Genomic DNA, 12,508 nt, shown 5'->3' with positions numbered 1-12,508 from the left:
TGGGGCAGCTGTGGGGACAGGGAAACAGTGATGCAGGGACAGGGACAAGAGGACAAGCACCACGCTGATAGGCCATGGAGACAGGTGCCAATGGAATGGGACCATGGGTGCAGGGCCATGGGGATGTGGCTTTGGGGCTGCTGATGTTGACCAGTGTCAGCACAGGGTCCCCATCCCTGAGCATGGGTTGGCCACTGTGTCCCTGCCCTTGAGACATCTGTGCCACACCAATGCCCCCATGGAGACCTTTTGGGGACAGCCCCAACACCCCATATTCCTTGTGCTGCTGTCCCTGCAGTGCCATCCCCCATCCAGCCCTGTCCCTTCTCCCCTTCAGCCCAGACCCTCAGCCTCGCTGGTGAGTCCTCGGGGGATGCCATGACCCGACTCTGCTGTCCTCAGCCCTGCACTGGCCCTGGTAGTCTGGTGTCCTCCTGTCACCCACAGGTGCCCAGACCACCCAGCTCATTGTGGAGTCCCCGTGGAGGCCGGCGGTGCTGTGGGACAGGGTGACACTGACCTGCCAGGGCTCGGGGACTGCCAGTGCTACCACCTGGTACAAGGACAGGGAGCGCTGGGTGCAGGACGGACAGGAAAACATCACTGTCACCAAGAAAGACACCTACCGGTGTGTCAGACCTGGCACCAGGCGCAGTCCCCCCCTGAGAGTCTCAAATGGTGAGGGATGTTTAGGTGTCCCCAGACTGGGACCCACGAGATCCCTGAGGGCCCCTGGTGGTCTTTGCTCCATAGGTCACCTCCTGTGTTACCAGAGCCTGTCCCCTGCTCTCGGACATCCCAGAGCATCCCAGAGTGAGAGGATCCTGTTGATGGAATTGATGACCTCTGGTGCACTGAGTGCGACCCAGTGGGGGTCCCGATTTCACCAGGACCCTCCAGATCCCTGTCATGTGATGTGATGTGATGTGATGAATCCTCTCTGTCTCCGAGACTGGCTGGTACTGCAGGCACTGGGGCAGGCGCTACTGGAGGGGGACACAGTGACACTGTGCTGCCAGGGCTGGTGGAACAACACGGTCACCTTGGTGTCCTTCTACCAAAAGGAGACAGATCTGGAGGTGTCCTCCGATAGCACCGAGCTGTCCCTGTCCCCTCTGCAGCTGAACCACAGTGGCCACTACAGCTGCAAAGGCCAGGTGGAATACTGGGTGTGGAAGGAGTCTGCGCTGGTGACAGTGACAGTGCATGGTGAGCATCCCAGAGCTGCCACCCTGACACCTCCAGCCCCTTCCAGGGAACTTGGGGTCACAAATCTCCCTCCCCTCTCCTTCCCTGAGCTCTTCATGGTGCAAGTGCTGGAAGGTCCCCCTGATCTCACCGTAGGTTCCCCCCTCACTCTCAACTGCCTCAGCATCTCCAGGCCCCTGCGGCCCTGAGCCCCCCTCCTGCACGTGTTCTACCAGGACGGGCAAGTGGTGGGGGGCCTGCAGGGGTCTTCGCCCGCTGTGGGGGTCTCCCACTCGGGGAATTACAGCTGCCAGGTGCTCTCCAAGGGGAGGCCATGTGGAAGAGCAGTGCCCGGCTCTGCGTCACGGTGCGCAATGAGTGCTAGGATGGGTACAGGGAGCCCCAAGAGACCCCTTGGGTCTCCTGCCTGGGCACCTCCATGGCCCCCGGACACCTTGCTTGTGTCCCCCCACCTCTGCCCTGTGTCCTCTCACCCCTCCATGGTGTGACCTCATCCCCGACATCCCCCATCACACCCATCCCCCCCTGTCCGTACCCACCCACACCGGCTGCCAGCCCCTCCCTGTGCCCTCAGCCCTGTCTGTGTCCCCACAGCACCCGTGGCCAATGCCACCATCACCCCCAGTCCCCTGTCACACCAGGTGCGTGCAGGTGACCCCATGACCCTGCACTGCTAGGTGCAGGTGGGTTCAGCCCCTGTCACGTTCACCTGACTGCACAATGGGCAGGAGGTTGGCTGGGGTCCCCTCCTGGAGCTCAGAGCCATCAATGTGGGACATTCGGGCACCTACCAGTACGTGGCCACCAACCAGCTGGGACAGGACGGCACCGCGTGTTCTGGGCACTCAGCCCTGAGCTGGCACTGACAGTGAAAACATGGGGACACAGGGACACAGGTGGCGACGCACAGGGTCACCAGGGAGTGCAGGACCCCGGGAATGATGGGTAACCCTGACATCGTGTCCCCCTCTGTTTCTTGCAGTGGCTGCAGAGGTCGGTTGGGCCCTTTTGTTCCTGCATCTGCTTGTGGGTGTCATTGTGACCTGGCACCAGTGGCACCATATGGGTGGATGACAATGGGGAGACAGGGGTCCCAGGGAGCTATAGAGTTGGGGAGCAATTAGACAGCACCCACAGCCCCAGAACTGTGACCTTGTCTGGGGGTCCTTTAGGGTTTGGGGAGGTGCTGGAGGGTCCTGCAGGGATGTTGGGGGTTCCCTTGGGGGTGTTTGGGTGTCTCTGTCTCTGCCGGGCTTTGGGTTCTTGAGGCTGAGTTGGTCAGGGGCACTGGGGATGTTCATGAATTCTGGGGGACCTCAGGGATGCTTGGGGGTCCTGTGGGAAATTGAGGGCCCCTTGGCTGTTCAGGATTCCTAAGAGGGGTCATAGCCCTCAGATCCCACAGTCACCCCTCCCCTCTTTCCTCTGCAACTGCCAGGAAGCAGCAGGAAAGGTGAATGGGGGCTCAACCCACCCTCTCCCCTTTTACCCCTACCGCCACGACCTCCCATTTCTTCCCCCACATCCCCTTTGTTCCCTCAGGGTCCCCCCGGATCCCCCAGCCCCCCCAGAGGAGGGAGAGGTGCTGTACACCCACACCATGGTCACCAAGAGAGCAGGGGGTGAGTACGGTGGGGACACACACAGAGGGACACCTCACCCACGAGTGTCACCCCATCCAGATCCCACAGCCCGTGTGTCTCGCAGTGTCTCCCCCTGCCACCACCCTCCAGGATCCCCAGATGACCTACGCGGAGCTGCGGGGACCCCAGGGGCGACCACAGGAACCCGGTGACATCTACGGGAATGTGCTGTGACACTGGGGGGCACTGGGGGTGCCCACCCATGGACACCCACTCTTGTGTGTGCTGCCACTAAAAAATTGCTCCTCAACCTCGTTGTGAAGGGAGAAAGATCCCAAAGGACTGAGAGAAGAACAATTTCCTGAAACAGCTACAAGAGAGAATGAAACCACCAGCAACAGCAACAAGTTTCAGAGTCCAAAGAGTCACAAAAAGAACAATTTCCTAGGAGAGCCCCCAACAAGTAAGAAACCCTGAACACTCCTCCCAGCATGTTTCACACCCCAGAGTAACCTGGCACGGCCTTGGATCTTCCTCGCTCTGATGGCCAAAGCAGCCTTCAGAAGGCTCGGGATTCTCTTCTCCCCTCCTCTTCTCCCCTCCCAAACCCCTTCTCTCCCGTGATCATCCCACAATGATGCCATGAAGGCCCTATGAGGGTTCTGGAGCCTGCCCCTTTGCCAGAGCAGTTGGGATCAGACCATGGCACATGGTGGGGTGTCAGAGAATGGAAAAGTGTGATGTCTGGAGACATTTTGGAACACCTGTGTGTGGCAGGGGTGGGTCAGGCCTTGCTTTTGGTGAGACAGGGCCCTGTCTGTCCATCAGTCTGTCAGCCATGGCACACTGGGGACAGTGTGACACTCTGCCAAAGCCAGCTCCTGAGTGGCTGTGTGAGCAGAAGTGCCATCTGGGGAGAGGGCCCTTGGTGGCCCAAGTGGCTTAAAGGGCAGAGCATGATGTGGCCAAGTCCCTGATCCTGTCTTCCCTATAGGTGTCTGTCCCATCCACACTGCAGCTCAGGAGCTGACATCTCGTTTATAAGCAATATGAGCCAAGAAAGTGGGAATGTTCCTGGAATAGAATGAAGACCCATGTCAAAAATGTTTTCTAATTTCAAAAATGGTGGGGCTTCCAGGCCAAAGTGTAGGAAAAGGAATAACAGGTCTTTACTGGGAAATTTATAAACCAGAACAGAACAAACAACAAAAACCCAGAACTTTCCCTCCCGCTCAGGGCTGTTGGTTTTTGTGGCAGTTCTAACTGCGGCCATCAGGGGGCGCTGCAGGGAGTACTCCCGGCCAGCAGGGGGCGCCCTGGTCCAGCTCCATCCCCTCAGGGGCCATGGCGGCCTCAGACGGGAGGGAGGAGGGGAAATCGCTCCTTTTGCAAACTCACGGGCACCAATCGCTCCTGGCACCACCACCAGCAGCGAGCAGAAGCTGCCAAGGCAGCAGGTTGGATCACAGAGCCCACTGGCAGCGTAGCAGTGTCCCAGGGCCTGGCACACGCCCTGTGCAACACCTCCAACTGCTCTCCCTGATCCTGAATGGAAGGAAGGCAGCACCTGACCCCAGGCAGGTCTTGGGTCCATAGCAGCCCCTCTAGTGGCTTTACACCGAAATTCCTGCAAACCCTCAGCCTTTCACTCCGTTTTCTTCCTTCAGCCCTGGCACAGCCACTCTGGAAATGTTGAATTACCCTGGCACTTTGAGGAAAGCTGGTACTCGGTGCTGACTCTGCCAGGGCTCCTCAGGGGGCTCCAGAGCATGTTTGGAGTTCCTGCTCTTCCTGGGCCACTGCTGGTCCCTACACAGAAGCCACAGGGGGAGGAGGAGAAGGAGAGCAGAGCCGCAGCTCTGAGGGCTCTACAGCTGCAGCTAGAGCACAGGGAGAGCCTAGGCTGGAAGCAGTGCCTTGGGAGGGCAAAATGGGGCAAAATTGGAGCTGATTGGGCCAATGCCCCAGTTCTGCTCTGGGTGCTGCAGACCATTAAGGAGACATTGTAATTAGGGCCAGGGTTCCTAAATTTCAGCCATGGTTCTAAAGCATCCCAGTGCACAAACATCCAGTGCCTCTACTGGCGATTTTGGGCTACACAAGGCAGCACTGGACACAATTTGGGGGTCGGATGCTGCCAGCTCTGCCCACAAGGAGCTTTTTTGGCTGTCTGTGTTATGTTTGCCCAATATTCCCATCATAAAAAAAAGCCAAACAATATTTGATATAGCAGCAATTTTAATTGAATAGCTGAGGAAATATATAAATAAGGGATAATTTGGTTCAAATAATAGCGCATAAGCAAAAAAAATGTGGGGTACAGAGTGAAGGGCTCTTGGACTCGTGCCACCTCACATATGAGCTTGCCGAGTGAAAATTACCCCCTTACATGCCATGTGTTAATACCATCTCCTCCCATTTTTGGTTTGTCATATTTCTATCTCCACCCTCATTATCACCTTTTCCGCGCATGCGCCACCACTCAGTTTGGTGGTCGCACAAGTCTTTTGGAGGTCGTCTGATGAAGATTTTGTAGTCTTCCTGTTGTTGCCCGATTGATAAATGACACAAAACTCGGATAAGTTTTGTGGGTGCTTTATTAAGGCCCGGGGAACTGGGGGACTCACGTCCCAAAATCCGAGCCCCCCAAATTCACGTATGGGTGCTTCCCTCTTATACATGCAATTCACAACAAAGTCTCCAAGAAACAGTTTCCCCGTTCCCCTTGCCTGGTCACAGACCCCTTGTGATACATTCCTGGGTTCACAAACAAGATCATTAATCCTCTGCTTATCTTATTCTAAGAGCATTGTATGCTGCCTCCAGACAGGTTAGCATTCTTACTTTCCTGCACTAGTTTAATTATTTATTAAATCCCTAAGACTACCTCCTAGGTTACACACAAAACTCAACACACTTTTCAACGGCTACAAAACTACTTTTTAACAAACCAGTTCACACACAACTCACTATAATTAAATATTTTGCTAAATTTCATTTCTTTTCCAACATTTCCCCCCCTTTTGAGCATCCTTCAGTCCTGCTGCAAGGATGCTCAATCAACAGTAACATCTTCATAACGAGGTGGGGAGTGTTCTTCATTCTGCCGCCCGTGGGTCATCGCCTTCAGCAACCGGAGAGATCGCCTCTTTTCCTTTTTGATCACACCTAAGAGGCATCTATATACAATCCATATAGTCACTAAAAATACTAAAAACATTAGTACATATTTATAGCAGATGTAATCCAGCCAGACAGGTGAAGCCCCAAAGAATCAAATACTGCTCCTATCCAATTATGCTGTGCTTCCTTTTCAATTTCCTTGGTTTTTGTTTCCACTTCTGCCAGTTGAGAAATATCTTTCTCAACTTCAAGTGTAACATTTGGAATGTGTACACAGCAATGATCTATTCTCCTACTCAGGTAACCACAAACTCCATGTTCCTTTAACAGTAGCAAATCCAATGCCATTCTGTTTTGTAGGGTCATTCTTGATGTAGCTTGCAATTGCAAATTTAGATCTTTAAATCCCTTCTTAGTAGCTGCTGCCAACCTTTCTGTCTGTCCTAACAAATTGTTGAGCATTTCCCTGTTTCGATATGTCGCTACCGGAGGGAATAATGACTCCAATATCCATCCAAATTGTACTCCTGAGCCAGGTTCATGCCACTGCTCCTCTAGGGATTCTTCCCTCTTTCTGAGTCCTTTCCGTTGGACCAATCTATTTTGTTTCCAGTATGGACACAATGTGGGAACCCCTAGGGTGATTTGTGTTACTGATCCATCTAGAGGTAAATGTGTGGTCCACTGTCCCTGTCCCAACACCCAGACTAAATTTCCAGGGCTGTGCACAGTAGTATATCTGCAATCTATAGGTCCATCCATGGACTCTCTGCTAACCGTGTGATCATACCCCCTACACTCGCATCCCCACTTTAATGCCATTTTCACCAGTACCAATCCAATTCGGTCTTCCGGTGTATCACATGTAAAAACCTCAGTAAAATTCCAATCCTCTTTCTGCGGTCTGAACTCTCGGGAAGATGTAGACGTGATAAGGGCCCTATAATGTGACTGATTCTTTACTCCTGACCATTGGATGCACCATTGTACTTCCCCAAGGTAATTATAGTGTTCCAAAACACTAGGTCCCCATAATGTCTTCCAACTATTCCAGGTGTCAAAATTCTGTGTGACATTCTGGCAACTCATCTCATTTCGTTGGGATTTCGTTCTTATTCGTACTGTATTGCATGGCTCATCTATTGGGGTTGCAATTAAACACCTCCTGGTATTTTGAATCCAACCATAATGATTAGATTTCTTTTCACATTCCTCTCTAGTCATAGCCCGAATGGTCATACACGAATCCCTCCATACATCTACTGGTTTGGGAACTGACTGGCAGGACCATGAAACATTCTTGAATGTTTCAGGCATTTTGGTTACCGGTATTATTCCCCAGGGAATTGGTTCACCTGCAGCCTGTGGTAATGGCAGGCAAGCTGTTATTTTAGTCACATTCTGCATGATCCCAAAATCTCTGATTAATCTTACTACTAAATTTTCCTGCTCAGTATTTCGTTCTATTGTATCATTAACCTCCCATCTACTCCTTCTACCGTGTCTCTGTAAGGATAACATCATTCTGTCATGCCTCCACCATGCATTTCCTATTCTAGGATTAGTGACATTTGACCACCCACAACCTTTGCCTTCCTTCCCCCACCAACTGGTCCCGTCCTCTATTCTGTCCCAGGTCAGTTCCCTATTTTGCTTCCACCATTTGACCCGAAGGTTCCTTTGATATCTTGATCTTACTAGGAAGGAACAATTTATTCTGAGAGGTGGCCCATCCCACATGTCCACTGCCATTGATACTGGATTAACCTTTATGTTTTCAGCACGATCCCCTGTCCATGGCAAAACCCTCATACTCACTCTTTTGTAATCAAAACTATCCCGTATTTTGACCAAACATGTATATTCTCCCGTATCGTTTGTGGTTACCTTGGTAAGATTCAGTACCGTGTTTCCTTGTTGTTTATCCTGATCCCAACCGACTCCTATCTTGCCTCGGCTTCTTTCAGACCCCCGTTGCCATATTGCAATAACTTCACCGGCCTCAACTTTCTGGCTGTCAAAGATAACACAAGTTAATTGAACATCCATCCCTTCCATGACTGTAACCTTTGTTTCTTCAACCTGTACTAGAGTAGACCCTTGAACGGGTAATAGTCTCATGATCACTAGCAGTAATATAATTAAGAAGGCGGCTTTGAGCGGAAGATCATCCGGGTTGGAGACACTATCTGGGTTTCCCATTGGAACGGTGCCTTCTTTACCCTGGTGTAATGGATCCAAGCATCCATCCCCTGGACCTTCACCGCCGTGTAGGTCGCCATCATCACCTGGTGGGGTCCGCTCCATGATTCCTGTAGCGGATCCGTGATCCACTTCTTGACGTACACCTGGTCCCCAGGCTGGATGTCGTGGACAGAATTCTCCAGCGTGAGCGGTCTATTCCACTGTAATGTATTTCTTAAAGAATTCAAGATCCTATTAAGTGACATAACATACTCTGCAATCGCCTGGTCCCCACTCACATGTACCTCCCCTTTAATACAGTTGCATGATATGGTTTGCCATATAATATCTCATATGGACTTACGCCTACCTTTTCCCTTGGTTTAATTCGAATCCTGAGTAGGGCCAAAGGCAAAGCTTGGGGCCAGTGCAGTTTAGCTTCCTGGCAAATCTTTTTGATTTGTCCTTTCAGGGTTTGATTCATCCTTTCCACCTGCCCACTAGACTGAGGTCTCCAGGGGGTATGCAAATTCCAGGTCATATCTAACATTCGTGTTAATTCCTGCACTACCCCAGCTATAAAATGCGGACCCCTATCTGATGACAATCCTAAAGGTACTCCAAATCTTGGTATTATTTCTTTTAACAAGGTTTTTACCACCTCCTTAGCCTGATTAGTTCTACATGGAAAAGCTTCTGGCCATCCTGAGAACGTACATTTGTACACTAACAAGTATCTGTATCCCTGTGCCCTAGGCAATTCGGAAAAATCAACTTGCCAGTAATCTCCTGGTTGTGGCCCAACTTGCAACTTTCCCATTTGTATTTGTCTCCTAACTACTGGATTATTTTTCAAACATACCGGGCACATTGCATTAACTCTTTTTGCCATTGTTAACATCTGATTAGAGATTATCTCATTCTTCAAAAATTTTACCAATACTTCTGCCCCCCAATGACATTTATTATGTTCTGATTCCAAAATAAATTTCATTATGCGGGTAGGTACCACTATTTGTCCCATTGGTGTAACATACCACCCAAGTTGATTCTTCTGTGCCCCTAGCAAGTTTATTAGTTTTCCATCTTCTATTGAATATTTGGGCTCCTGATTCAGGTATGGGGTAGCCGGATTTGTTCTTACCGGTACCAATGCCATTTGAGTCCATACTTCCCGTGCCACTTGCTGTGCTGTAACATCAGCAAATCGATTTCCTCTGTAAACGTCTCCTTCCGCAGTCTGATGTCCTCTAACATGCATTACTGCAACTGCTTTGGGACTGTGTGCCGCATCCAGTAGCTGTAGCACTTCGTCCTGGTGCTTGATGTTGGTTCCCTGTGAATTCAAAAGCCCCCTTTCCTTCCATAACGCCCCATGTACATGAACCACACGAAAGGCATATTTAGAATCTGTCCAGATATTAACCCTTTTGTCCTTGCTCAAATACAGGGCTCTGGTGAGTCCAATCACCTCTGCCTTCTGGGCCGAAGTTCCAGGTAACAAAGCCTTTGCCTCTATTACCTGATCCAATGTTACCACTGCATACCCGGCATAGCGAGTCCCATTCTCGACAAAACTGGATCCATCAGTGTATAGTTCCCATTCAGGTTCTTCCAATGGTTCATCCTTTAGGTCGAGTCTGCTGGCATATACTTGTTCAATTACCTCTACGCAATCGTGCACCAGTCCCCCAGCCTCCTGGTCACGGCGTAAAAACTCTGCTGGATTAACATGATTAATAGTCCTTATTTCAATATCATCCTGTTCTCTCAGGATGGCCTGGTATTGCAACATTCGACTGGATGATAGCCAGTGACCCCCCTTTTGCTCCAAAACGGCCATGACCATATGGGGAACAAACACTTTCATTTTTGCCCCCAAAGTCAATTTCCGGGCCTCTTGAATAAGAATTATTTTTGCCTCCACGGCTCGTAAACATGAGGGCCACCCGGAACTTACCGAACTTACCAGTTGTTTAGAGAAGTATCCCACTGGCCTCTTCCAGGATCCCACCTTCTGGGTGAGGACCCCCATGCCAGTTTTTGCCTCTCATTCACGTACAACTGGAATTCCTTGGTCAGGTCAGGGAGTCCTAGGGCTGGGGCCTCCTTTAGTGCCTGCTTCAATTCCTGGAAGGCCTTCTTTTGCTGTGTTGTCCACTCCAACCGATGCTGCTTCAAGGCCTCATAAAGTGGCTTGGCTAGGAGACCGAAATTCATGATCCACAGTCGACACCATCCCACCATTCCTAGAAAAGATCTCAATTCCTGATGGTTACGAGGCAAAGGAATAGCACATATTGCCTCTATTCGGTTTACTCCCAAATGTCTCTGCCCTTGTGTGATCTCACAACCGAGGTAAATAACGCTATTTTTGACCAATTGAGCTTTTTCCTTTGAAACCTGATACCCTGCTTGGCCAAGCATGTTGAGTAATTTAATTGTTAATTCCACACACATTTCCCTTTCCTTAGTAGCCAGAAAAATGTCGTCCACGTACTGCAGGACTACATACAAGGATGGGGATATTGTTACGTGGGTTATCTTCCATTCCTCCAGCTCCTTGGCCAGTTGGTTTCCAAAAATAGTAGGGGAGCATTTAAATCCCTGTGGGAGTCTCATCCACGTAAGCTGCTTCTTTCTCCCAAAATCAGGACTCTTCCACTCGAAGGCAAAATATTTCTTACTCTCTACTGGCAGTGGGATGCAGAAGAAGGCATCTTTAAGGTCAATCACTGAGAACCATTTAAACTCCTCAGATACAGATGTTAACAAGGTATAAGGATTAGCAACAACTGGATGTATGTCTTTCACTATTTCATTAATAGCCCTTAAGTCCTGTACCAAACGGTACTTACCATTAGGTTTCTTTACTGGAAAAATTGGAGTATTATACTCTGATTCACATTCCTGTAATATTCCTTGAACCAAAAATTGTTTAATTAACGGGGCTACTCCCCTCCTTGCCTCAAGCTTCAAGGGGTATTGCTTTATCCTCACTGGTCGGGCCCCTTCCTTTAGTTCCACCTTTACTGGCTGCGCAGCTTTAGATTTTCCAGGGACCCCTGACTCCCATACCCAGGGTACTACAGCCTGCTCAATTTCTTCTGGAATAGGAGAGGCATCCACTTCCTTGATCACAAAAATGCCTGCTATTTGTTCCTCAGGTATTTCCAATTTCACCCTTCCCCCTTCAAATATTATTTTCACATTAAGTTGGGACAACAGGTCTCTGCCAAGAAGGGGTGTGGGGCAGTTTGGCATATACAAAAATTGGTGATCTAATTCCTTCCCCCCAAACCTAAGATTTAAAGGTTGTAAAAATGGTTGTTCCTCTAGCTTCCCTGTTGCCCCCCACCACCTGTACCGTTGTGTCACTCAAAGGTCCCAATCGTCTATTGAGTACAGAATAAGTAGCTCCAGTGTCTACCATAAATTCTTGATCCTTTCCATCTATTTCTAAAACTACCCTTAAATCCTTTTCTAGTCAGCTTTGATTCTGATAGTTTCCCAAAACTAGTGCTTGAGCGACTTCTGCTGGTCCTCCCGTGAATCCTCCCACAGGAGCATTCCCCATTGAACCTGTCCTTAATCCCATGTTTCCCATGCCCATACCTCCTCTAACCGGGCATTCATTTTTCCAGTGCCCCAATTGTTGGCAAAACGCACACTGGTTTGGATCCAACCTCCCCATGTTATAGTATCTAATAATACCTGTAAATCATTCCAGTACGGATTCTGAGTCTTTATTACCATTTTAACCACCCTTGCCACCCTTTCAGAATCCTCCTGATAACTGCCCGCTGATTGCTTCCATATTACCAAATCCCCGGGGGATAAAGGCACCTTTATAAGTATCCTTTCTCCCTGCGGTCCCACAGCTTCCCTTAACGGCGCAATTAACTGTGGCCCCTTCTGCCCCTTCCTTCCCTTGTGAGTCCGCCCTGCTAACAGAGTTCTTTTAACACTCTCATTCTTTTCACCATCACCATGAGAGTGATACCATCAGTATCACTCTCACTAGATCCCATTTTTATAGATATATCCGCAGGGGGAGCAGGGGGCATATTAGGAGCAACTGGAACCCTTGGAAGTGCTATACAATAAGACAAATCTTCCTCAACTGAAGGATACAAATTACGCTCCTTTCTTTCTTTACATCCCACACACTCCCTTTCATCATTCACTTCTAAAACCAAGATACCACATTCCTTTTGCCATTCCTCTTTCCGATATAAAACGAAAAACAAATCCAAAAATGGTATTTCATCCCATTTCTCATTTCTCCTTAAAAATGGCATCAAAGATTCCATTATCCCCAATTCCAGTGTACCATTCACCGGCCATCCCGCTTCCCCAATCTCATATTCAGGCCACCAATGATTACAATAATCTATCATTTTACTTTT

General features: G+C 49.6%; 1 protein-coding gene across 1 annotated transcript in view; it reads right to left on the bottom strand.

Moving 5' to 3' along the window:
- Window positions 1-4,051: 4,051 nt before the first annotated feature.
- LOC131094408 (tensin-2-like) overlaps window positions 4,052-12,508 on the bottom strand; it is a 15,780-nt gene continuing 7,323 nt past the window's right edge. Inside the window, 1 exon segment of the mRNA XM_058042000.1 lies at window positions 4,052-4,175. Coding sequence (XP_057897983.1) covers window positions 4,052-4,175 — 124 coding nt within the window.

This window comes from Melospiza georgiana, chromosome 29 (assembly GCF_028018845.1).
Source record: "Melospiza georgiana isolate bMelGeo1 chromosome 29, bMelGeo1.pri, whole genome shotgun sequence".
Classification (NCBI taxonomy): domain Eukaryota; kingdom Metazoa; phylum Chordata; class Aves; order Passeriformes; family Passerellidae; genus Melospiza; species Melospiza georgiana.
The sequence above is the reverse complement of the archived record's forward strand: the minus strand, read 5'-3'. Positions and strand labels throughout refer to the sequence as shown.